The sequence below is a fragment of the Lepidochelys kempii genome, chromosome 8 (assembly GCF_965140265.1).
Source record: "Lepidochelys kempii isolate rLepKem1 chromosome 8, rLepKem1.hap2, whole genome shotgun sequence".
NCBI classification, from domain to species: domain Eukaryota; kingdom Metazoa; phylum Chordata; order Testudines; family Cheloniidae; genus Lepidochelys; species Lepidochelys kempii.
The window spans coordinates 15,801,731-15,829,204 of NC_133263.1; the positions used below are offsets into that span (position 1 = coordinate 15,801,731).

At 44.2% G+C, this 27,474-nt stretch overlaps 3 protein-coding genes across 9 annotated transcripts in view; 2 read left to right on the top strand and 1 right to left on the bottom strand.

The window, feature by feature from the left end:
* Positions 1–4,249: 4,249 nt before the first annotated feature.
* On the top strand, positions 4,250–6,658 carry UQCRQ (ubiquinol-cytochrome c reductase complex III subunit VII). The gene is made up of 3 exons (XM_073355676.1): positions 4,250–4,358; positions 5,551–5,719; positions 6,432–6,658. The coding sequence occupies exons 2-3, from the start codon at positions 5,566–5,568 to the stop codon at positions 6,524–6,526; spliced, it is 249 nt and encodes an 82-aa protein (XP_073211777.1). The 5' UTR covers positions 4,250–4,358; positions 5,551–5,565; the 3' UTR covers positions 6,527–6,658.
* Positions 6,659–17,417: 10,759 nt separating this feature from the next.
* Positions 17,418–21,872, top strand: LEAP2 (liver enriched antimicrobial peptide 2). Its single transcript, XM_073355684.1, has 4 exons — positions 17,418–17,617; positions 18,134–18,273; positions 19,791–19,819; positions 21,434–21,872. The coding sequence occupies exons 1-4, from the start codon at positions 17,561–17,563 to the stop codon at positions 21,469–21,471; spliced, it is 264 nt and encodes an 87-aa protein (XP_073211785.1). The 5' UTR covers positions 17,418–17,560; the 3' UTR covers positions 21,472–21,872.
* AFF4 (ALF transcription elongation factor 4) overlaps positions 21,522–27,474 on the bottom strand; it is a 74,284-nt gene continuing 68,331 nt past the window's right edge. For all 7 annotated transcript variants that reach the window (XM_073355682.1, XM_073355683.1, XM_073355680.1 and 4 more), the window contains one exon: positions 21,522–26,930. In XM_073355682.1, the coding sequence (XP_073211783.1) occupies positions 26,812–26,930 (119 nt within the window). In that variant the 3' untranslated portion in view covers positions 21,522–26,811. The remainder of the gene's footprint in view (positions 26,931–27,474) is intronic.

A 27,474-nucleotide genomic window follows, 5' to 3' on the forward strand; every position in this document is an offset into this window, starting at 1 on the left:
ATTTTTGTAGCCCCTTGTAACTATTTGGAAATGTGAAATTAGAAATTTAAGGAAATTAAATAAAATTTCCTTTTATATGGAGAAATAATCCATAACTGAAGTCTTGTACACTTTTATCAAAGATATAATTCTATTGTAAGCTTTATTGCTATGGATAAAAATAAGGGGAATAAACACCTGTCATGTCATGGCATTTGTGTGGTTCTTGTTCAGTCCTGCTTGCATCCAAAAGACATTTTATCCTGATATTTTTGGCAAGTGTCTGGGCACAGAAGGAGGCTTTAGTATTTCTGACTTTCTCAATCACTCAATTTTTAAATGTACTTTTAATGATTCAAACCAGTTCCCTCTCCTTAACCTTGAATTTTGTCATAGTAATCTAAGGTAAATGGACAACCTGTTGTCAAACTGCTATGGCTTTTTTAGAGGTTTGTGGTAAGTGAATATACTACTTATCTGGAGAACATTCTGATTTTTGTACCAGAAATTCTAACTACATTTCTGGGCAGTAACTAGTTAAAAAAAAAAAAATCTCATTCAATCATTTAAGAGAATTGTTTCTATAGTTCCCAGGAAAAATTACACTCCTTACTGATGGGTTATTTAAAACTAGCATTTAGTAACTCTTTTAATATTGTTGCTTTTTCTATTCTGACCAGCTATGAACAAGAAATAACTGTTCAGACTGTGAACTGACCTTTAAAAGTGAAACCATTCTTGGTGGAACCAGAAGTATGCAATCAGGCAGTAGCAAGTACAAAAAGCAAGTAGCAAGAAACAAAGCAAGTACAGTACAGAGTTTAAACTACTAAAATAAGGGGAAGATTTAAAAAAAAAAAAATTGACAAGGTGAGGAAACTCTGTGCTCGTTTCATTTAAAATAAGATGGTTAAAAGCACCATTTTTCTTCTACACAGTAAAGTTTTAAAGTTGAATTAATTCAGTGTTTAGCAGTAAACTTTGAAAAAACCATAATGTTTTGTTCAATTACGAACATTTCAGAGTTACAAAAAACCTCTATTCCGGAGGTGTTCATAACTCTGAGGTTCTACTGTATGTATTGGTATTCCTAAACCTGAATACTCTGAAATTAAAGCAATTAAGCCTGGCCTCTTTTTTTTTAAGTACAGTACATCAAATAACTTAATGTTCCCTACTCCTGTGGCTCTCCAGGGCTAAATCTCTGGTCCTGTTACTATTCTAAACATCTATTCCCATGAACTTCTGCTGTAAACATACTCTGTAATGGAAATCTGCCCCAAGAACTCTAGACAGGAGCAATTTAAACAAAATCCATTCTAAAACTTAAAATGACTTCAAATTAATCTTATGGGAAGTAGCTGCCTGTATCCCCCTTTCACCTGGCGTGGTTTTACAATGCCTTTCTAGTTCAAAGCTTGCTCCTTAATAGTAGCTGTTTAAAATGACAATCTATCAAGTATAAAGAGACCCTCTTTTTACCATAAAAATACTTCAAAATCTATGTTCTAGAATCCTGCTAACTAGTTCTTGGTGACACAGTGAGTTAGAGTAATAAACTTTCTACTGGGAGTTATGCAGTTCCAACTCTAAAGCACAAGAGGTAAATGTGTAATTTTTGTGGACATGGGAGAGACAAAAAGGTAACTATCTAGACACTATTACCAAGGCAAGACATGTTCCCTATGTGTACTTACTATAGTCATGAGCTGCTTTCTGGAAAACCAACCAACTGTTGTACGTTATTGAGAACTTAATAACATGGACCGTTCAGCTGTTGCCAACCTGAGGTTTTACAGCACTTCACAACCCATCCTCTCAAAGAAGTATTACTTAAATTTTAAACTCTTTGGGGCAGAAATGTCTTTATGTGATTTGATAGGGCCTATGACAATGCTGTCCTGGTTTGTGAGTAAGGCTCCCAGGTGCTACAGTAATACTAATCCACATTCTGTAAATGGGGAAATAGGCACAAACAGATGAAGTGATTTAATCAAGTTCAGAGAAGAATCTGACTCTATATAGTGAGGCAAAGATCCTTACTTTACCTCTTCATTACAAATAACACCCAATATAAAAACCAGTCTTGCAAAATCCTAGTGATAAACTACAGTGTTTACATAAAGCTTGACATGTGATGAGGCCATGGCTATCCTGCTTGCCATGGTGGACAATCTGATGCTTATCAGAAGACTTAAACAAACCTTCATAATACAATTAGCAAAGACACTGATGCTATAGACTCTTACTTTTGTGAAGTTATTGGGCTGAGTTCGGCAAATAAAAGATGATAGCAAATCCTAATTGTGCAATGGTGTAGCTGCTAGGAGGAAGAAGTCCAGCCTCATCCTTGCAACTGTTAAGGTTACAGCTTGAGGCAGGAGGAGATTTTACTAACTGGAATGAAAACTTACTTTATATATAACAAAAACTAACTATAACATTATTCAGCCCTAACCTAAATTTTAACCACTAGAAAAATTGTATGCCAATATATCAATGGATTCTATTTACTAACACCTCAGGACTACGGTGGATCATCAAAGTACTTTGCACATGATTTCAAACTGGTATGAGTTTTGACTGTAAATTTCTAATCTCTGGCCAGTATGACCCTTCAGTAGCAGTACAATATGCTGTCATGTATGAGAGCCAGGTATAAGAATTAAGCTTGCTTATTTTCACTGCCCTGCTCCTCAGATTGGTTCTTGCATTCTCATTGCCTGGGCCAGCAACAATCTTTCTGGATGAATCATGTGGTGTTGACAGGCTTCTTAGTGAAGATGATGCAGGGCCTTTGAGGGAGGAGGGAAGCGCTTGGAAGATGCTGAAGATGAAAGAAACCACACACTCTAATTAAGGGAGAAATTCAGGAAACTCCCACAAAACAAGCAAAACTGGGCTGAAGAAACAAGACCTGTCTCAAATGCAAACTCAGGGTCTGGGGCTATCAGGATAATTAACCTATTGGCCGTAGCAGCAGCTGCTACTCCTGTACCCGCTATGCATGGATCAGTATGACCTATCTGGAGCAGGAGAGAGGCCTAGTACCTTGACCTCAGAGTGATGTTAAAGCCCCACACTTTATGCCACACACATCCCTGGCTGCTCTCTACAAATAGCAAAAATAATTAATCCACTGTGAGATTTGGGGGGTTAGACCTTGGTGTCAGAGTAACCTCAGGAGGGGTTATTCCTGGGGGAGGGGACTAGTACCATAGAGATGGTGTGTGGAGTAGTTCCCAAGGGGGGAGGGCAGTGATGGGGGGCCAGAGGGACCCTGGAGACGCCACAGGGATAGTGGAGGGAGATAGAAGGACCCTAGAGACCCTGTGACGTAGTGGGGGGATGAGACTAGGGTGAGCCCGTGAGGCTAATAGAGGGGCAGAGGGACCCTAGAGACTCCGCGAGGGTAGTGGGGGGGGGCAGAGGGACCCTAGAGACCCTGTGGGGTAGTGGGGGAGCAGAGACCATGGCGACCCCACAGGAGTAGTGGGGGGGGGGCAGAGGGACCCTAGAGACCCTGTGGGGTAGTGGGGGAGCAGAGACCATGGCGACCCCACGGGAGTAGTGGGGGGGCAGAGGGACCCTGGAGGCCCTGTGGGGTAGTGGGGGGGCAGAGACCATGGCGACCCCACGGGAGTAGTGGGGGGGCGGGCAGAGGGACCCTGGAGGCCCTGTGGGGTAGTGGGGGGGCAGAGACCATGGCGACCCCACGGGAGTAGTGGGGGGGGGCAGAGGGACCCTGGAGGCCCTGTGGGGTAGTGGGGGGGCAGAGACCATGGCGACCCCACGGGAGTAGTGGGGGGGGCAGAGGGACCCTGGAGGCCCTGTGGGGTAGTGGGGGGGCAGAGACCATGGCGACCCCACGGGAGTAGTGGGGGGGGCAGAGGGACCCTGGAGGCCCTGTGGGGTAGTGGGGGGGCAGAGACCATGGCGACCCCGCGGGAGTAGTGGGGGGGCAGAGGGACCCTGGAGGCCCTGTGGGGTAGTGGGGGGGCAGAGACCATGGCGACCCCACGGGAGTAGTGGGGGGGGGGCAGAGGGACCCTGGAGGCCCTGTGGGGTAGTGGGGGGGCAGAGACCATGGCGACCCCGCGGGAGTAGTGGGGGGGCAGAGGGACCCTGGAAACCCCTGGGGGGGAACGGAGGAACCGCAGGGGGCACTGGGGTAGGGCTCCCGGCCTCCCTCGCCCTCCCAGCCTGCAGGGGGCGCGGCCGCCTGCCCGTCCTCTCCGCCCCTCGCTCGGGAGGCGGGGCCAGGCCTGCCGGTGACCCCGGGTGGCGCCCCGGAAGCGGAAGGGAGGCGCTGGCAGGGCCGCGAGCCCGCAGAGACGTGACCTCCGGGCGTCCGAGCGAGCGGCGGCGAGCGGGCCTGGGTGAGAGGGGAGCGGCCGGGGCCGGGTCCATTTCTCCGCTGCTGGTGACCGCAGCGCGGCTCCCGGGGCCTGGAGGCCGTGTAGCACCGCGGCCCGGCCGGTGTCGCCCTGGGGCTGAGGGGGGCGGCGGCGGCGGCGGCGGCGAGTCTCCCGCTCGTGCTGTGGCTGCGCCCGCGCCCGCGCCCGGAGAGTGACTCCCGACGCACGGTTCGGGCCCGTCCCCACCCAGCCGGACCTTGTTGTAACCCCGGGGGGCTTCTGAGGCGGAAGGCGAAGTAACCCCGCGTATCTTCCGCTCTGCGCGTCCCTCCTCTAAGCGGGTCCCAACCCCAGCCAGGCGGCTTGACTGAAATCACCCCATGGAAAGCCTCGAGCTAAGCCCCTGGTTTTAACCAGCGTTTCCATGTGTGCCTCGGGACAGTTTGTAGAGAGGGGCGCATTCGCGTCCCTGGATGGGGGGAGGGAGAGCTCAGTGGCTGGCGCATTGACCGGCTAAACCCAGAGTTGTGAGTTCAAGCCTTGACGGGGCCGTTTAGGGATCTGGGGCAAAAATTGGGGATTGGTCCTGCTTTGAGCAGGGGGTTGGACTAGACGATCTCCTGAGGTCCCTCCCAACCCTGAGTTTCTAAGTAACCCATTCAAACCGTGTCAGCTGAGTTAGAGCCTTTACCTTACATTTGCTACCCAGTGATGAGATACCTGATGGTGTCTCCTGGGGTCACAAGCCGGGTCCAAAGGCTTGTGATGACTTTGCCAGTGTCTTGCACTCAGCAATACAGCCTCTAAATCCCCCACAGGATCAAGGCTTTAATACAGTACGTGACCCATTGTGCTGTATTTATAAAGTGTGATCCCAAAACGTAGAATTTCACTGATTCTTCATATAGAAAAGCATCCTGTAACTCAACGTTTTTGATGGAGGCTCCTGAGTGCAGCATATTTTCTATTTAAATGTTTTAAAGAGATTATAATAAGCTTGGGCCTTAACATATTTTGTATTAAATTCAGGTTTTGTTTTAAATGGGTTTATTTTTAAAAAGAAAAACTATTTAAATGTTAGAAATCCAATTTTTTAATCATACAAATCATCGATTTGGATCCACCCTGAGGAATATTGTGTTTAAAATCACTCTGTCTCCATAAAAGTGGCAAAGAATCTATCTCCATAGTAACTAGCACTTTGCTTTTGCAGTACAAGCAATTAAAAATGGGTGGCCATTTTGGAAACTTGGAAAGAGTGAGGCATGTGATCACTTACAGCTTGTCTCCATTCGAGCAGAGGGCATTCCCTAACTACTTCACCAAAGGAATTCCGAATGTATGGAGGCGATTTCGTGCAAGAGTCTTCAGGGTAGCTCCTCGTAAGTCCTAATTCCTTTATTTGAGTGAATTATTTAAACTAGTGCCTTCTGAACTGCCTCGTGTACCATATGCACTGCATTCACTAACACCAGAATTAAATTAAAGATGCTGATTGGTGTCATTTCTTCATCTATATTTCAGATCGTTGATATTTTTAAAAAGCTTATAAAATAACCTTCCTCTGCCCACAAGAATGGAATTTCATGTTAAAACTTTTATAAAAAGATCTTAGTTTTATTCCCTGAATTTGTTTATCATCAAAACTACAAATGCATGAGAGAATTTGTGGAGCAGGTATGCTGCAGAAAGGGAGATGAAAGAGAAGATGTTCTAGCTATGGAGCCAGCAGCTGTCATGGGTGGATTTAAGCCCATAGGAATGGGCTGAGAGATTTCGTGAGAAACTCTTCATGCACCATAGGGCCATTCATAGTACACACATGATTGTCTGCAAATCTAGGCATACATAATAGGATGATGGCAGAGTGCGAATACTCATCAGGATGATTTTTAGGTGCTTAACTCCTATCTATGTTGGCGAGAGCTTTAAACATCCAACAGAATCACCTTAAAACATGGTGATCTCTACACAGTAACACTTCCAGTCTCTATCCCAGGACTGTAATCAGTACAGCATAATGCAAGAAATTTTCACATTGTAACTACTGTCATGTAACTGGTAGATAGTCACTGCTTTGTTTTTGTTTTTAAGCTTTTGTGGTGGCCTATGTTGTTTACACCTGGGGGAACCAAGAATTTGAGCGACTGAAAAGGAAGAACTCTGCTGACTTTGAAAATGATGAGTAATACAGCTAATATAGAGATCTCACTGTATTAATGTCAGTGACCCTTGGTTGTTTCTAAACTTGTTCACATACACACACAAGGATATTTATTATAGCAGGCTGTGAAAGCTTGTTCAATAAATCTTAGTTCCTATCCTGCAGTGTTGTGTGGAATTCTTGTCTTTGACTGCTTTATATCAGCTTGTTGGCCTTGTCTCTCTCACTCGTTATAGCTGAGGTTCCCTGACAGATTTTAAATTCTGCAGAATCTCAAGTTTTTATTTTAAGAGTGTCTGGCCTTTATGGCCATTAAAGACATTCCAGACACACTCAGCGTAACTGATCCGGTGTTGTCTTCATGCAGACAACTTGAAACAATATCTTAAAAGTGAGCTCCATCACACCCTTTGTTTATCTATGTTTTGTATGCAACTTTAAGTGCATAATAAAGAGACAGTTTCACTGTTGATTTTAATGGGAGTGGAAGCCTTCTATGTGTCTCCTTTATTTTCTAAAGGAGGAGCATGAAAAGAACCAAAGTCAGGGCTTGGTTACACTTGCAGATGTACAGCACTGGGAGTTAAACCAGCCTTTGGAGACCGCAGCAGGGAAAACGCTGCTATGTGTTTACAATGTCACCGGCAAGTGCATTGGCGTGGCCACCAAGAGCAGTGTATTGTGGTAGCTATCCCAGTGTGCAAGTGGCTGCAGCATGCTTTTCAAATGGGGGAGTGGAGGTGGAGTGTGACAGGGAGTGTGTTGTGTGTATGTGGGGGGAGATACAGTGTGTTTTGGGGGGGAGGGCCCTCACACACACACATATATTCACAACAGCAGCATTCCACAGTAATGGTTTGCTTTGGCCCGGAGCAGAAAAGGATGCCAACTGTCAGAAACGAAGCTTTGAAAGGGGATATCCGCATGCCTACAGCCGAGTTCAAAACAATGACAAGAGTGGCCACTTGACTTCAGGGGACTATGGGATGTTTCCGGAGGCCAATCACTGCGCAGTAATGCAACACCTTGTCCACACTGATGCCCGGGCGTTTCAGCCGGGGTGCAGCAAGCTTTATGCTTCTCGTGGAGGTGGATTACCAAGAGCGCTCCAGCTGCAGGGTCCAGGCGCTCTGTGTGCCTTGCCAGTGTGGACACCTCAGGAGTTAGGGTGCCCAGGGCTGCTTTAAGGTGCTCTAACTTGCAAGTGTAGCCAAGCCCTTATAAGTAGTGGAAAATTCTCAGTTTTACAACTAAGTTACACTGAATCCAACCATACAACATACTCAACGTTTAAATATTACAAAGAAGCACCTTCTACCTTTGCTCTATTTGCAAACGTGCTGCTGACGGCCATAAGAGATCTGGTGTGGCTCAAGGACAGTATGTAGTCCTAAATCTGTAACTCAGTCAGTGAGCCATAATTAAAGGTGGAATTTGACCCTATTGCAGAGGTCCTCAAAGTGTGGGGCGCAACCCCCTAGGGAGGTGTGGAGGTCCATCCAGGGGGGTGTGGCAGGGCCCCAGCCAGCCCCATAGGGGTGGGGAGGGCACATCACCTAGCTCTGCTCTGGTCCCACCTCCAGCTGCATCCTTGGCCCCATCCCCAGCATAGCTCCCCTCCCAGTCCTGCGACACTCACAGCTGCCGGCTGTGGTTTCATTCCCAGCTGGGGGCAAGGCTGGGAATGGAGCAGCACCTGGCTGTGGGCCCAGCTGCAGCTCTGCCCCCAGCCTCAGTCTGGTCCTGGCCCCCTTACTCCTGTCAGCGTTTCCCCTCTCCCCCAAGCTGTGGCCCCAGGGGGGCATGGACAGCTGTAAGGGGATGTGACCCTCAAAAGTTTGAGAACTGTTGCCCTATTGTGAAAATGATTACACAATAATGGTTTTATTCAGCTGGCTCTTGTATGAGCTGTCTAATTCATTGGCCACTGGGACTAATGAGGTAGTGGTGTTACCAACACAGAACACAACTGCTTCTCAGTTCAGGGATGGTCCCAGCATAAATGTAAGATAAATCTTACATTTATACCTGAGATATGTTTACACTAGGGTATATTTAGATAGTTTCCTGTCTGTAATGGCTGTTGTAGAGCTATATTTATACCCAAGGTTTTTCCTTTTCCAGCTTGTCTCTAAAAAGTAATCAGAACATCTCTTTTCTTTTAGGGGCAGTGTCAATACAGGCTCTGCTAGCTATGCTAAAAGGGCTTCACCTTTCTCAGGCCAAACAGCTAAAGAACTTCAGCTAGTTCCAACTGTTTTTCCCCTGTGGCTTAATTACCTTTTGCTTAGAGCTAGGATGAAAAGCAACCTACTGCTATGTTGTTCCTCAGGCAGCTGCTGAGAATGTGCATGGAGTGTCTCCGGCAGGGAGACAGTGAAATTATTTTCTCTGAATACATATTGCGTTTGTGATAACTATCACTGGGCCCAGAGGGCTGGATCTTCAAGCAACAAGACGGTGGATATGGAAAGGGCTGGCTTTGCCTCTCTCATACCCCATTGATAGGCACTGAAAGGAATCTTAAGTGAAACTTGTAGATTGCTTACCATTTCATTAACAGAGATGTAGGAACATGGGCTGCATTTAATACCTTAATAGCTATATTTTGCATAGTCCAACCCTAACCGAAGTGAAGAAGCTCATACTGCTTTGTCTGGAATGGATCAGCCCCATCTTAGATGTTTGCCAAGCACGTAGAAAAACCTAAAAATGAGGGAAACAGTCCTTCAGTGCTAAATCACCTTGTTGGCTCATCCTGTGCTAATGAAAAATGAGTTACCTTGTTTTTAGTTTGACTTTGGGTTTGAGTTATATTTTACTCCTGGGGGAATTCTGCATACCCGCAGAAAATCCCCCCCCCCCCGATTACTTCAAGTCCCTGCAGCAAAGCTGTGCAGAGGGCAAGGTGGACGGGTTAGCATAGGTGCAGTTTTGGGTGGAGAATTCCCCCCCAAAGGCAAGGTATGGGGGGCACATGGGGTTACGTGCTGCTCCCCCTGCCCCATTTCTGCAAGCATAGAGTTGTCCAGCTGAAGGAGGCTACTTCTCAGCTCTGCTGACTGCAGCTGAATGCTGTCTTTTTCTAGTGCCAATTGCGCTCTCTTTCTGGGTGCTGGGAGTCTTCCTGTTTCTGTTCAACAGTGAATGCCTGTAGTGGGGCTGGGTAAGGGAAGGGGGGAGGCAAAGAAGCAGTGGGGAAGGAATGGGGGGGTGGAATAGGGCAGGGGAGGAGAATGTGGAAGTGAGGGGGGGGAAGTGGCAGCCTGGCATGCAGCAGCAGCTGGGGCACCCCTGTTAAGCAAGCCCATCGACCCCTCACCCCGACAAGCCCTACCCCACCCACACCCAGCTCCACCTGGACCCCCGCCCCAGCACCCAGACCACCCCTGCCGAGCCCCATCTTCCCCTACCCAGACCCCCCTCACTGAGCCCCAACCACCTTCACCTGGATCCTCTGCAGTCCCATTGCCCCTGCATCCCCCAATGAGCCCCTGTGCATCCCCATCTCCCACTGAGCCGCCCACACTCAGAAACCTCTCACCCCACACCTGGATCCCCCCACACTAAGCCTCTCCATGCTTGGATCCTGCTGGGCTTTACCTGCCCACCCACACCTAGTGCAGAGGGGCAGGGCCCCAGGATGTTTTCTGGGCAGGCCCGGCCCTTGCACTGTGTTAGGGTCAGGTGCAGCCTCACTGCCGAATCCCTGTACTGGGGGAAGTGCGGACTTCAGGGTGATCTCCCACCTCAGTGCAGCCAATGGCCTATGCTCCTCACTGCCGTGCTGGAGCCCCATTTATTTACTGACAAAATTTGCAGATTTTTAAAATATTGTGTGCAGAATTGTAATTGTTTCAGAGCAGAATTCCCTCAGGAGTAATATTTCAGTGGCATCAAAACCTAAAACTAGTGTACTGAAACAGCTACAATTTCCAAGCCACTATGGCAAACGTTGGTAGGTGATCGCTTTTGTATTAGTAAGAATGGTGGCAAAGCCCATCAAAGGCAGACTTAATAATACTAGATCGCAGTATAAAATCCTTTGCAAGCTTACAGCTTTTTTTCCTCCCTCCCTCACCCAACTCACGTTTCAAAGCTTAAATGACAGGTTTAGCCTGCTACAAGTAAAACTAATGAAAAGTGTAAAACACCCTTTTTTTTTTTTCAAACAATGCTCTACAGTGTGATTTTACTGAACTAGTAGAGTGTCTGTATCCATTGCTGTAATGGATATCTTCCCTAGGGAATGACTATTTCTTCAAGCTGGAGAACACCTGCATTCTTTCTGCTGCAGGCCAAAAGCACTTTGCTACAGCATTTGCTTTTTATTTTTTTACTTGCTTTGTGAAGCCTGAGATTATTTCAAGCTCTGAGAGCTGTTGAGCTAAAATGTGGGCAAATTGCTGCATTCTGCTGCAGTGCATCTCCACCCCGCTCTTTGATTCACACAAACATCCTTCATCTCAAACTTAGTATCCATGTCCTTTATGGTAATCCTTATCTGGTAAAGAATTCCAGCTGAATGACAGCCCACCCCTGATGTCCTTTCCTGTTAGGGCTGAGGAAACTGCCATTACCTGTGTTTTACCTATTCTGGAAAGAAAAAGACAACCGGTTGACTTCCACTGCTATAATATTCACCTTTCAGAAGAAATACAAGAGGGGACTTGCATAAGCAAGAAAAGAGGGAGAGCGCTGCTTTCTAAACTGGAAGCTACTGTTTCGCAAGAGGGGGTGAAAGCTATATTTATACAGCTCATCAGACTTTCAAAGTCCACTACAGACAAATTAAGTGTCACACCACCCAACCCATCACCACCACAAGTCCCATTTAACAAATAGGGAAATTGGCGCACAGAGGTGGTTATGTGACTAGTGCCAGCTGAGATTCTAAAAGCCTTTCCAGCTCCCTGCTTAAAGCGCTGGATGCAATTGCTTCTTGTACTCATCTCTGCTTGTTTGTAAGGGCTGCTAAGTAGGCAATATGGAGACTGGCTGCAGAATGGATTAGGGTTCCTCAGAATTATGATGAACAAGATGCAACGGCAAAAAGGGCTCAGATTCAGCACAAGCAATTGCTTCAGGCTCAGCTCTTCTGACCTGCTGTACTTTACCAACTGATCTCCATCTTAAACAGCAGGGCCAGAGACAGGGGTACAAAAGGTTTAATTCTTGCTTGCCGTGAGCGGGTACAGAGGTAGCCAGAAGCATAGGGGGGGGTGGGGGTGAGGGGCAGAAAATCTGTCTGATAAGATTTCTATTTTGATCACCGGTCCAATTGGGCTACAAAATAAATGCAAGGGCTGTTCTTTGCATATTTAGGGAACATCAGTCCTACAACGTGGCATTATAATTGAAATTCCTCCCTCCAGGCTGACATCAGCAAGTATCTGCACATGAAGAAGTTGTGGAAAATGACTGTACACCCTTCTATGTTAAGGCTGTTTGACAGAGATCATTGAAAGCTTTCTGCATTGGAGCTTTCTACATCAATTGTATTTTATCTGTATTGTGCCATTACACAGTAGCTTCAAAGGAACTCAGACTCTGCACAGCCACTATGCTCTCCAGTATCCTCAGTGTTCCTAAAATAAGTGTAAGGGAATGGGCTAAAGATATTCATTCCTACACAAGCTCTGTAATCTCTGAAACCCTTCACTAGATTGATTCCCACTGAGATAGAACCATATGTGGAGTAGATTTGGGAGCCAGGGGCGGAGTGCTTCACATGCATAGCACGATAGAGGGGTAGGGCTGGCAGTGACCTCAAAAGGTCAAGTCAAGCCCCCTGTGCTGAGACAGGACCTTCTTTGGCTAACCTATTCTTAAAACCTTCCAATGACAGGGATTCCACAATCTCCTTGGGCGCCTATTCGAGAGGCTAACTACTCTTATAGTTCAAAAGTTATTCCTAATATCTAACCTAAATCTCCCTTACTGCTGAGTAAGCCAATTACTGCTTGTCCTACTTTCAGTGGACAGAGAACTGTTGATCATAGTCCTCTTACATCCCTTAGCATATTTGGAAGACTATCCAATTAAACATGCTCAGGTTTTTTTAACCTTTCCTCAGAGGTCAAGTGTTCTAAACCTTTTATAATTTTTGTTGCCTTCTTCTAGACCAGGGGTCCCAAACTCAATTTACCTTAGGGCCAGTGCCAGTCCTCAAATCCTCCGAATGGGCCAATGTCACTCATGCCGCCCAGAACCCACCCCCAAAAACTCCACCCCCACCTGCCTAAGGCTCTGGGAGGGAGTTTGGTCTGGGGTAGGGGTGCAGGCTCTCAGGAGTTTGGGTGCAAAAGGGGTGAGAGGTTGGGCTCTGGGAGCGGGTGTGCCTGGGGGTGGCAGGTGGGGCCAAGGCAGAGACCGGGTCTCAAAATTGCTGGAGGCCCACAGGCCGCATTGGGGAGGCTCTCGGGCCACAGAGGGCCTGGGGGCCGGGACTTTGAGAACCCTGTTCTAGACTCTCTCCAATTTCACCACATCTTTCCTAAAGTGTAGGGCCCAGAACCGGTCACAGTACTCCTCCTGAGGCATTGCCAGTGCCAAGTCCAGCAGGACAGTTACTTCCCATCTCTTACATATGACATTCCTGTTAATATACCCCACAACGATATTAACCTTTTTCACAACTGCATCACATTGACAACTCATATTCCATTTGTGATCTACTATAACACCCAAATCCTTTTCAGCAGTACTACTGCCCAGCCAGTTATTCCCCTTTTGTAGTTGTGCATTTGACCTTTCCTTCCTAAGCATAGTACTTTGCATGTCTTTATTGACTTTCATCTTGTTGATTTCAGATCAATTTTCTAATTTGTCAAGGTCATTTTGAATTCTAATCCTGTCCTCCAAAGTGCTTGCAACCCCTCCCATCTTGGTTTTATCCACACATTTTATACATATGCGCCACTTCATTATTCAAGTCACTAATAGTACTGGACCCAGCCGTGACCCCTGCAGGAGCACATTAGATCGGGGTAGGCAAACCTTTTGGCCCGAGGGCCACATCGGGGTATGGAAATTATATGGGAGGCTTTGAATGCTCACAAAATTGGGGGTTGGGGTGCAGGAGGGGGTGAGGGCTCCGGCTGGGGCTGCGGACTCTGGGGTGGGGTCAGAAACGAGGAATTCAGGGTGTAGGAAGGGGCTCTGGGCTGGGGGCTCCCACTGGGGGTGCAGGCTCAGGGGTGCAGGAGGGTGGGACTGAGGGGTTCAGAGAGCAGGAGGGGATCAGAGCTGGGGCAGGGGGTCGGGCTGCTGGAGTGGGGGTCATGGGTACAGGCTCTGGTCATGGGTGCAGGCTCTCAAGCAGCTCCCGGAAGCAGCGGCATGTCCCTCCTCCGGCTCCTACGTGGAGGCATGGCCAGGCGGCTCTGTGCGCTGCCCTGTCCGCAGGTATTACCCCTGAAGCTCCCATTGGCTGTGGTTGCCGGCCAATGGGAGCTGCAGGGACGGCGCTTAGGGCAGGGGCAGCATGCGGAGCTCCCCGGCAGCCCCATGCATAGGAACCAGAGGGGGGATATGTTACTGCTTCCAGGAGCCGCCCAGAGCCACGGCACACATGGAGAGGAGCAAGCTCTGGACCTCACTCCCCAGTAGGAGCTTGAGGGCTGGATTAAAACATCTGAAGGGCCAGATGCAGCCCCCAGGCCATAGTTTGCCCACCCCTGCACTAGATACACCCTCCCAGTTTTACAGCAAACCCTTGATAACTACTCCTGACTGTGGTCAACTATTTGTGTACCCAAATTATAGTAATTTCATCTAGATCACATTTCCCTAGTTTGCTTAAGAAAATGTCATGCAGTGACTGAAGTAAATAGGATGACATTCCATAAGGAGAAATGCAAAGTACTCCACTTAGGAAGGAACAATCAATCAGTTGTATACATACAAAATGACTATCTAAGGAGTACTGCAGAAAGGGATCTGGGGTCATAGCGGATCACAACCTAAATGAGTCAACAGTGTAACACCGTTGCAGGAAAAAAACAAAACAAAAACCATCATTCTGGGATGTATTAGCAGGAGTGTTGTAAGCAAAACACGAGAAGTAATTCTTCTGCTCTACTCTGCACTGATTATGCTTCAGCCTGAGTATTGTGGCCAGTTCTGGGTATCACATTTTAAGAAAGATGTGGACAAACTTGAGAAAGTCCAGAGAGGAACAACAAAAATGATTAAAGATTTAGAAAACATGACTTACAAGGGAACATTGAAAAAATTGGGTTTGTTGAGTCTGGAGTAGAGAAGACAGAGGAAACATAACTACATAGTTTTCCAAACACATAAAAGGTTGTTACAAGGAGGAGGGAGAAAAACAGTTCTCCTTAGCCTCTGAGGATAGGACAAGCAGCAATGAGCTTAAAGTGCAGCCAGGGTTAGGTTAGACATTAGGAAAAAGTTCCTGTCAGGATGGTTAAGCACTGGAATAAACTGGTCTAGAAAATAGTCCTGCCATAAGTGCAGGGGACTAAACTAGATAACCTCTCAAGGTCCCTTTCAGTCCTACAATTCTATGACTGTGTCAGAAGTCTTACTAAACTCAAGATTTTCACATCTACTATTTCCCTCCTATGCAGTAGGCCATGAAGGAGAGAAAAATAACAGTAGGCCAAGAACACAAAAGCAAACTCCTAGAGCTGTTTGCGTCTGAAGTGAAAGATTTTTTTGGGCAGATGAGAGGAAACTTGCCTTTCATTTTCTTCTCTTTCCTGTTGCAGTCCCTTCTTTTATTATCTGCCCCAGATAGCCCCCAATCGTGGGGTGGATTAGCAGCTTGTAGGAAGCTATCTCCCAGATGTTCTACACAAGGGTGTGGATGGGAGAGCTGGCAGCAAAGAGAGAGAGTCACAGGAGGAAGACAGTATAGTCTTGCAAGTCAGGACTCATTCTAGAAAAGTCTTGAGACACCCTTTTGTCAACACAACACCTTTTAAATGGCCTTGTGCAACTCTTGGGGACATCCTTACTCTTTAAGGACTAATGTGTTAGGACAGCAGTTCTCAAACTTTAGCAACCCACAGACCCCCATTTTGATTTTTAAAATATTTGGAGGACCCCCGCCCCCCAGGCTCCTTGCTCAGCCCCTAACCCGTCCCCTTCCCCAAGGCCATGGCCCTGCTCACTCCATTCCCCCCTCTCTCCCCCACCTTCACTTACTTTCACCAGGCTGGGCAGGAGGTTTGGGTGAAGACTGCAGGCTCTGGGCTGGGAGTTTGGGTGCGGGAGAGGGTGTGGGCTCTGAGAGGGAGTTTGGGTGCAGGCCCTGGACTGGGGCAGGGGGTTAGGGTGTGGGAAGGGGTGAGGGGTGCAGTGCTTACCTTGGGCAGCTCCCGAAAGCAACTGGCACATCCATCTGGCAGCAGCCCCGGAGGTCTCCACGCGCAGCCCCTGCCTGCAGGTACCGCCCCCACAGCTCCCATTGGCCACAGTTCCCAGTCAATGGGAGCTACGGAGTCGGTGCTTGGGCTGGAGGCAGCATATGGAAACCCCCTTCTCCCCAACGCTGAGACTGCAGGGATGTGCTGGCTGCTTCCAGGAGTGGCACAGACTCAGGGTCCCCACTTCACCCTCCCTCCCAGTGCCTCCTTCACGCCAGGGAACGTGAAGGAGGCGCTGGGAAAGGGAGGGAGAAGAGTTGATTAGGGGGACCCATGAACCCCCTGGAATACCCCCGCAGACCCCAGTTTGAGAAATGCTGTGTTAGGAGAAACACTAATCCTAAAATCCATATAGGGAGGACAGGAGCTTAGTTTTAAATGGTCTCAGCTGAAAGATCCATACTCAGAGATGCCAGATCTCAAGCCATGTAGATCATCACAACAAAGGATCTGGATAAAGTCTGCTGGCTTTTGACCCTGTAATGTTGATACAGGCTCTTTCAAAGCTAATTCTCATACACCTACACCCCACTCTCCATCTTATAAATATGCTACTTTTGATCAGGAAAAGTCTAGATGAAAAAGAAATCACAGGAGTGGGAGGCAGAATATTTCCACTGCTGAGGGTTTCATCTCAGTCACTGCACAGGGCCCTGGTAAAGATTCATTAGGTACCCAACTGCATTAATTTCACCTCCAGCATTTTATTTAAAAGTATATTTTACACACAAAAAAAATCATGTGAGAGAAAGTGAGAGGCCTTGCCGTAGTCTGAATAGATCCCACTCTTACGCTTTCAGAAGCGAATATTGCTAGTAGAAGTTTACAGTTGAAGCCACCCTGCTGCCTCTTCCAGCCAATTAAACACCCACTTGTGCTAACCCTCCTAGGTAAGCAACAACTGTATCATTACTTTTATTCATATACATACAGCACCACGCACATTACCTTTGAATAGGTCCATATTAACGCCCCAGAGACTAACATTTATAATTATGCATTATGAATTTTGAATGAAAATCATGAAGTTCAAAGCCCTTCAGCATTCATAAAAGGTCTCAAAACACCTCTGATGGTGGTATTATGCAATAGCTGATGTGGAGAAACTGAGGCTCACAGGTTAAATAATTTGCATAAGCTGTTTTAATGCACTAAAAGTGAGGAGCAGACTCAAACTCCCATCTTCCGCTCTCAAGCTAAAACTATTAGCCTAGACAATGCTTCCTCCCCTATTTAAAAAAACCCACAACCTTTTAAGTACTTGCAGCCATGGAAGTGAAAAGGTTACACACCTGTAGCTCCCCAGCGAATACACTGGGGCCAATAAGGCCAACCACCCTTTTTGCAGGCAGGTACACAGCCTTAGGTTTAGAAAAAAGTAATAGTTTGTATGATGAGTTTCCCCACATACTAAGTAAACGTGTAAGAAAAGTAAATATAGTTTGTCAGATAGACCGACCTTGAACTAGGTGACTTTAGTAGACATTAACTTATTACATTTCTCCTGGTCTCCAAGACTAACTTTGTCCCTGTGACAACTGGCAGCTGATGCAAGGATAGGGAATTGAGCCTATAAAAGTCTAGCTGAAAGGTTTGGAAAATTCATTCAGGAGTCCACCACCTTCCACGAATGCTACTAGCAATTGGCAGCCTAGCCAAAGAAGATGCAGTGTTTGAAAGTTATAGCTGTCTTACTACTTTGTGCAGCCCTACTCAGCCAGGTAAGAGCAGAAGGAAACATTTTCATTTAAATGGTCAGGCAATTACTAAGATGAAAGTTTATGTGCTTACATGCATAAAATGCTGAACAGTATTTAGAGTTAATGGCAGTGTGTGTCTCAGTTACTTCAGCAAGTGAAGGCAGCACAAGCCAGTGGTCTGAGGGCAGCAGGAACCAGAAACTCTAGAGCTATTATCTCAGTTCTAACACGGACAGTGTCAGTTTAGGCCAGTAATTTAGTGCGTCTGCCTCAGTCTCTTCACCTATGAATGAGGATGGCTACTTCCGTCCCATGAGTACTGGAGCGCCTTAGTTACTTTTGATATAGAACTTTACAAACATACCAAGCAATAAGAATGTTTCAATAAGAATGTTATAATCTGACTGCCAAATGAGGCATCTGTAAATAAGTTATTTGCTGAGACAGGTATTTGAAGTCCATTAAACGCAAGCTCGGACTAACTGTGGCAGGAAGCCACCGTTCCTTCATGACAATTGTATTTCAATCTTGTTTCAGGTACACTGTGCTTCCTTGCATCATCCAAGCTCTCAGCTAACAAGGCAAAGGAGGATGACACCTTTCTGGAGAGGGATTTCCCTCAGACCCATAGGAGCCAAATGCAGGGATGACAGTGAATGCGTCTCTATGCTATGCAGGTAACTACTCATTCCCACATGTTTAAGGGAAGGATAAAGGCACAGGAATGTTTCACACCAGTGTACAGGGGGAATTTTCACTGAATTATCCAATACTTGAGATGAAATTTATACTGTACAGAAAGAATAGCTGCAACAAGGGTTGGAACAATAGATTCAGACATTTTTCAAAATTAATTTTCTTAGTGCAAACTGCATGCAGAACCGTTCCTAGGAGTTCTATGGAGATTGGCAATGTCTTTTTTTTTTTTTTTTTACTCTGCGCTACAAAGATTATATATTTTCTAATAAAGATATTGCAATTTAGAAGTGCTGGGCCCAGGATATTAGAGAGACAAGGGGGGGTGAGGTAATATCTTTTATTGGCCCAACTTCTGATGGTGAAAGACAAGCTTTTGAGCTACACGGGGCTCTTCTTCAGGACTGGGAAAGGTACTCAGTGGCACAGCTAAATACAAAGTGGAACAGATTGTTTAGCATAAGTAGTTAACACATTCTAAGGGACGATTCTTGCAGGACAGACTTAAGTGATGACTGCTTTTTAGCTTTAAAAATCAATCCCCCTTCAAGCAGGTGGTGTCATTAAAAAGCAGTATCTCACAATAAAGGATAGATTTTAATTTAGATGAGATGGATAAGGAGCTCAGAAGTCTGAATGTGAATTAGTCTACACTACTAGACACAAACAGAACAGGGCCTCTCTGCTGCCCTCCCTTTCCCATTTCCGCCAACTACGTCTAAACAAAGACACCAAAAACCAAACTACTACTAAATAACTGAAGACAGACTCCTATGGGAGAGCCCAGGGTGGTGGCAATATGCCCAGCACCCTACACCCCCAATCTAGGAAGAGATGGGTATAGTGCTTTGGCAGTGCACACTGCATTCACAGTGGGAAGTGAATAGAAAGGATATCTTTCAGTAGATAATAGAAGTCAAATTGTTATTTTAGATGCATTTGTGACAGGTTGTTTTAGACTACAGTTTAACAAAACTGGTATGTTACCCCTCAGCCTTTCAGAGACGCAAGAGCAGGTACAGAAAGATGCATATAGCAATAAAAAGGGATTTCCACTACGCAGTAAGGCATTCAGCATTATCAGGGGTGTAGTCAAAGGACAGGCAGGTGTTCTTGAGCCAGTGTGCAAAGCAATAAAGCAAAGCCACCAAGCAAGGCAAACCAAACCTTGTGCATTTCATCTGCCGAGGAACTGATTTCAGGTCATCACTTTTTACAATACATTTTTGAAAGAAGACTGCCCTAGAAATCAAACAATCCCTCCCTGCCAGTGTGTGTCACCGATAGCATCATTATTCCCTAAAACGTGCTTTCAGGATGTGCTGAAGTAAGATTTGAGAACTACTGAAAGAGTACACACCAGATTTACTTTAAATTCTAGTTACAGAGAGAGCTAAACCAAATGAACCATGCTATGTGCATGTGTACACTGGGCTGAGACCTACATAACTACGTCAGCCCAGGCCTTTAATGATTAATACTATGTCCTTTTTTGCAGGAAGACTCGCTGTTCCCTAAGAATTTCCCGTGAGTGAGCTGTCACTAAGGAGAAGAAAATATTGTTACCTCTTACAACGTTCAACCTTATATATAAAATATTTATTAACTATTCTTAAGTTAGGACACTTTGAATTATGCAATAGCATATATTTAGTATTTTTCAGAAAAACGTGATATATGAAATGATGTAGGGCATTTCATGAAAGTTGAAAGCATGCACTGGTCTAGACTGCACCTTCTGATGACAAGCTCAATAAAAGACCTTGCATCTTAGTAGCTTTTTTTTTTTTTAAAAAAATTGTTCACATTTTATGTTTTTCTATATGATAAACAAAGATTTGTATTTAGCAAACAGACTTGCTCTGTCTTGTGTCTAATGAACAAAAAGTCACAGTGGAGGGTGCAAGCTGGGGAGGCATTCCCGAAAGAGCGGGGGCAGGCAAACTTTTTGGCTTGAGAGCCACAATCGGGTTTCCGAAATTGTATGGAGGGCCGGTTAGGGGAGGCTGTGCCTCCTCAAACAGCCAGGCATGACCCAGCCCCTGCCCGCTATCCAACCCCACCACCCCTCCCTGTCCCCTAACCACCCCCGCTGGCCCATCCAACCCCTCCTCTCACTCCTGACTGCCCCCCGCAGGACTCCTGCCCCATCCAACCACCCCTTCTCCCTGACCTCCCCTGGAACCCCTGCCCCTGACTGCCCCCCGCCACCCCATTCAACCCCCCCCTTCCTGATTGCCCCCCAGGTCCCTGCCCGCCTTCAACCCCGCTGTTCCCTACCCTCTGACCACCCCGACCCCTATCCACACCTCCCTGCCCCCTGACCACCACTCCTAACTCCCCTGCCCTCTATCCAACCCCTCTGCTCTCTGCCCCATTACTGCATGGCCTGGAGCACCCGTGGCTGGCGGTGCGACAGCTGCGCCGCCCAGAGCACCGTGCTGCCCGGCTGGAGCCAGCCATGCCACTGCACGGCACAGAGTACCAGGTCAGCCTGCGGCTCTCCAGCTGCGCTGCCCGGCAAGAGCTCGCAGCCCCACCCCCGCCCAGAGCATTGCGCCAGCAGTGCAGTGAGCTGAGGCTGCGGGGGAGGGGCTGGGAGCTAGCCTCCCAGGCCAGGATCTCAGGGGCTGGGCAGGAGGGTCCTGCAGGCCAGATGTGTCCCCCGGGCCGTAGTTTGCCCACCTCTGCGAACGTGTTAATGTGCAGCTGGACTATGGACATTTTACCCTTTGGCCTGGTGAGCGAATAAACCAAATCATCTCTCCTCCCACTGATACCAGCCAACAGTTCACAGGCAAGCAGCCCTTCTGAGAAAGGGAACAGAGTGAGCAATCTTATTAAACAAGAACCTCAAAACAGCAGATTCCTTCAATACTCCAGTGTTCCCCACCGTATTTGGAAGAAAACAAACCTATTGCTGCCAAACTGCTCAAATCAAGTAAGAGCAAGTTTAACTGAGTAACTATTTCAGGTTTGATCAGATTAATTTTAAGTATTTCAGTGACTATCACGTTTGCATACTAATCAACAGGGCTGAAAGAAACAAGATCACTTCCACTGAATCAAGTGAAATATCAAAATAAGTCTCGTGCCACCTGCATAACAGATACTCTTCTCCCTTGTCATGCATGGCAACAGGTAGATATTGCGAGGGCGTGAGGACCCCAGAGAACTGAGTTGGAAGATGGAATACCCCTGAGGAGGAACCCTACACAAGATGCAAGCACAGTGTTTATAAAGTTTAATACAGAAAATCTATTTGATATTTATTAAACTTAGTTTCTCCAGTTACAGTTTTGCATTGTACAAAGCATTTTAATGACACAGTAGTTAAAAAGATCTTTACAAATTGAAATGTGATACCCTTTTCTCCAAATATTTTAATTGCCATAAATTTGTTTAAAAATACACATTAAACGCATGTTTCAGACACTAAACTTTCTATAATCTCAATACCACAAAATACATTGAATATACTATACAGATGTGGAAAAATCTAGTTAGTATATAATACTTTGCTCACCATTAACAGCTTTATTACGTGAAATGCACATACTGACTTAGAAATCCTAATTTTGAGCCTCAAAGTACCCTTTGAAATTTCATATGTATTGCAACAAATAAAATCACAGTTTTTTTGTTTTTTTGTAAGTTTTGGTTGAAGACCGATGCCTAGAAACAAAATGTAAGACATGGACTTGTCATGTACAAAGCATAGGATAGAGACATCCCGTCATTAACAGTACCTTTCTGCATGATTAACAAGGGCTTTGAAGTGGTAGGTTAAAAGTTACCCTCCCCTGCCCTACCCAACCCTCCTCAAAAGAAAACACAACCCTTCTTCACCAAATAATAATAATTTCAAATAAGATAAAGGATCTTTAATAAATATATAAGCACTTTATCCTCCATATACAAAATTTCTTCAAACCATTTAAAAGGGGGACAAGATACAGACGTCAGTCACTGTGCTTGAAAAAGTCATGTCTGGTCCTTGTAGTTGAACTTTCAGATATTTAATGCCAATGCAGCCAACAAATATGGGCTACAATACTTGTGTACCTAACTGCATGATTTCCTACGGTTATATCTAAAAAATTCAAGACCGGGAACATTTCATTCCAATTTGCCAGTATTGACTCCATTAATAAATATGGAGTTACATCAATTGGAATGGATGCGTTTCTGTTAAGTTTCCAGATGGAATTAAAGCAGGTAAAAAAAGTTTACATGTGGATAGCCTATATAAACTATCCTGAAGCAGCACTTCAAACTGCTCAACATAGTGTATTCAATTTAATCTCAGCTGAATATTGGAATAGAGAAAGAGCTAATGCTGTCATTCTCTAAGACTGTTCTATGAACTGGCCAGGCTCATTGCTCTAGCATCCTCAATAATTTTCACTATGAGACAAGAATCTAGTTTTATTTTTATAGCTACCCCCGCTCTTTCCTCCTAACACTGCTATGTTTAAATGGCATCACAGACAAAACTCCTTAAAAAATAATGTGATTTGACATGATTCTTTTTGTACTTCCATCTCCAGGAAATCAGTCCTCTTAGAATAGTCTGTGTTTGTCTAACAGAGTTGCTTAGCAAAAGCTTTGGCGCCTCTTTGTTTAAAGATATCTAAGATTAGCTTTGTGTTGGAAATATACAGCTTTCCATAATACTGATTCACTAGACCTAAAGTAATTCAATCCTCAACCTAAATATTTATGAAATATTTGTTAGGGCGCTAACCAATGATTTGGAAGTTACTTGCTCCCCAATGGGTAAATTAATTCAAACTTGACTTGCTCAGGCCCTTCTGTAACTGTTTTAATATAAACACTGCAATGACAGTAAATTTTTCTGCTAGGGTAAACAAAATATTAAATAAAGCAAAGGTAGTCTCTTTCTACTAGTTTGGCAAAACTACATAGTTGCATGCCTAAGGATTTATTTCACTTGCCCCAGGCAAGTATGAAATTATATTCATAAAGTACTGACTCTCTATATGTTGGGGTCATTCATAAATACATTTTAGGGTGTTTTTTTTTTTAAATCACAGCAATCAAGCCTCAGCAATCTAAAAGAATATACATTGCACTCCTGTATAATATCAAGATTCATCACCAGTAAGATGGTGATTCAGCACTCAGTTTAATAAATAATATATCAATATAATCAGTTGCACTATAATCTAAAAACAAGTATAACATACTTTGGACAGACTGAGTTCATATATATATATATATATACATATATATACACACACATATATATTAAAGACACATACAATACAAATTGCATACTGCCGTCAAAGACAAAAAAGAGCCATCCAATGTGCTCTAATATTTCAAATCAAAATAAATCATGGGTTATTTTGTTCTGGTGTCCTGTAGGCTCATTTACAATTATAAATGATGCAACTTGTCATTTCGGAATCTGAAAATTTGACCGCAAATTCAAAATAGTTTTCATGTCTGAGCAAGCCTAGTCTGATTATTAAGCCTTTTTTAAATTTTTTTTAAAAAAAGGTTCACCACTGGGAGGACTGGGGTGGGTGTGGAGGGATGAATAAAAACTACAACACTGATGTTTGTTAAAATATAACCATATAGGGAACCCTTAGTATCAGGAGTTAAGGATTCCTTCATGGTAAGACACTGTGCAACTTGCATTAGCACTCAAATGACATGCGTTTCCCACATTACTGCTTAAAGGTTAAAAAAGGACAGGTTTTGTTAGCCTGCATTTTGACAGAGAGATGGACGCTTATGAGCGATTTTCATTTTGTTTTAGCTACTCTATCAGGCAAAATAAAATTCTCTCTCTCTCTGAAGCAGTGGGTAAATCTCAAGTTAGATATGCTTTTGGAGTTGTCAAACTGAGTTTAATCCATTTGAAATGGCCTAAGTCGATGGAGGAGTTTGTTTTTTTAACAAGACCTGTGTATATGTCTTACACAGATAGAAAACCTGGGACAATACTCCAGAAGGATTTCACCAGAACGTATACTATTTAGGCAGGCCTCTACCTGCCAGTTCAGGTCCCCATTTTGACAGACTGTAAAGAGTCTTCTAGATTTTTTTAGACAAACATTTAGAATCCATTGGTCTGGAGCTAAGGAATACACTAAACTGGTCTCTTGAAAAATATACCACGCAAAGATACTGATGAGACTCTAGTTAAGAAAAAATAATATTCCCAGAGATGAGACCATTACTGCCTACATCAACGGTAACGGTGCACATAACGGAGCAAGCTAGAAACAGCCATGCCGGCTACTGCAGCCTCATACAAAAATAAAATTAAAAAAAAAAAATACAAACAATGCAGCTTCTAAGAAGGTATTTTTATATAGCGTCAAAAGTGTGCTAGGCACTTTAGAGTATTACAAAGGAAAAAGAGTTGACAGTGTCCCATTAACCAAGATGCACAGTTTGAGAGTAAAGAAAGTTCCATCTCTAATAGCGAACACAGAGAAACTAACTTACATTGTGATTCAAATAAAAAGAGTACTCAAACAGACCTGAATGTAGGCTGAAGTATAATGGGGAAAGTCATAGGTTGAATGTCTCCATTTGTATGTAGCAAACTTTTCTGGAAGTACAAATAATGTTGGAACACATAGGAAGCTCTACGAATATGCAGCTACAGTTTAGTCAAGTTACTAATTTGCAAAACTTTTTAACTCTTAAAGCCCATAGGACATACTGCAGTACTAAGTAGCGTAGAATTCTATTCCTTCTTTTGAGGTTGCCATCATTTTGGCACTTACACAACTACACACAAATTTAGTGCAATAATTTTTCTGAACATGCACGTTCACATCTGGTACAGAATAAGGGGGCAATGGGAAATAAAAACAAAGCAGCATTCCATAATACCACTCTAAATGGTTCAGAGTTTGACTCTTTAAAAGGAGACCACTGTAACAGGAAGTCAGTTTCTATGACACACACTAGGATGTTGAAAAAGAAATGGAATTTTACCAAAAGTACTGCAGAAGACCAACTCCATACAGTATACATGGTCCTGCTGTAAAACTTCATCTTGTAAACAGTTCATAAAATCTTCATCTAAAAGTAAGGCATAAGGCACACCAGACATGATGGGGCACTAAGCAATATTGAAAGAAATATAATTTTTAACCTTTTACTCAGACAACAACCACCTTATGTGGAAAGGTACTTTGGATTACAACTTCTTAAAAGCAGCCACTTGGAACTCAATGCAGGATTCTTGTTGTACCAACATACTTCTAAAGTGAATATTCTGCTCCCCTAAAACATCTAACATTAACGGGGGCCTCCATTAACATGGGGCTAAACAGAAGTTTTAAATAAATTCTACATCAGAACAGTTTCACAATGTCCCTGTGAAAGATGTGCTCTGCACCTCACAATGGCCATTATCACGTGATATCGTCCATCAATTAGCAGACCCCAAAAAGGAAAAGATGGATCTTTTTATCACTTTTTATGATTTTTGGTTTCCCAGTCAATGGAAATGATACAAACAGCTCTAATAGGAATTATTTATCTGTTCTTTCAACTGTTCAGTTGGCTGCTTCAGTAAGCGTCAAATAACGACAAACAAGGAGACAAAACTTGTTTTAAATGGAGATATAAAAAAAGCACAAGATTGTCCATTTATGAAACATTTCCAGTATGCACCTATCAGAGACTGAAGCTCATTCTCACACCACTTCCATATTGCATTAAATGCAAGTTTACTGTAATGTTTTGTGATTGCTATAGTGTTAACCAAGTGTTCTGAAATTGTATTGAAAAAACAATCCAAGTTAGACATAACTAAATATCTTTCCATATACATCTCTTATATTTTCATTTAAACTGAAATATCTTAATGTGTAGAAGAATATCTCTGGAACTTTTCTCAAAATTTAGTACAAATTCTGCAATAATAAAACTGTACTTATTGAAGATTTGAGTCATAGGCATTAGGCATGAAAACCATGGTGTCCCTACACTTTAGAACCTAACAACCCTTATTTTCTTTTACAAGCACCACCACCACAAGACATTACAGAGTAACAAGCTCACGCAGTACTTAAATAAAGTGTCTACATTTAATCTCCGCTAAGTACTTGATGGGTAAGTTTATAGGAAAAAATAGCTAAGTCTTAAAAGAGCCCATAACTGGGCTTTGTAAAAATTTTTAAAAACAAATGAAAATAAATAGGATTTAAAACTGATTAGTTATGTATTATTGACTGGAATTCCAATCTCAATGCAGAGCAGTGAAGCCATATCTTAATATGTAGCCAATTTTAAAATATTTAAATAACTTAAAAATGAGAATACTGAAGAAGTCCATTAACATGATGTGGTTTGGGGTTAAACACACAGAGGAGGATGGGAGAGGTGAAAGCATTCCTTGCTTTTAGTGTCAACTAAGCAATGTGTTATGGCAGTCTTCCTTATTGACATGACACAGTGTTGTGGAGAAAATCAGAGGCAGCAAGAAAAGTGTGTTCTACTTTTGATTCCTTCAGTTCAAGATATCACTTAGCATCCAGACGCAACCAATGTAATCCCTGTCGGGTGTAACGCACTAGGTCTGTCATGATGCTCGAATTAAAGATCAGAGGGCCCATAACTTTATCCAGTTCAGCAAAGAACTCTAGAATGACACAAGAAAACAAATCAAACTATGCACACACACTCACATTGACTTCCCTTTGGAGAATGTGGTACTGAGGAGGAATCCACCTATGACATACTAACAAATATTACACATCTCTCACAGACAACACCAGGGGAGAGAGAAGAGGTGGAAAGAGGTGAAAATGGTACAGGAATGAAAGGGAAAAAAGGTTTCTTTCCATTTATTGTTTTAGAGACAATTTCCAATAGAAAACTAAACATTTTTGCAATAAAATGATTGATAGGAACAGATGGAAAAGGGTTTGCACTGAAGTTAAACAGTCTCAGAAGTGGTGAGTTCCCTCTCAGACAAATTCGCATATTCATTAAATACATTTTTAGAAATGGAAATCTGAGTCCATCATTGTAAACTGTAAGTTACATCAAGTCCCAAAAATTATATCTGGCTATATATTGCCAGTGTGAGGCTTATTTATACCATTCAGAATCAAGAACATAGGAGAAGTCTGAGATATTACTGAAATTCTAAGGCACTAATAATCCATCTTTCCCTACAGCAA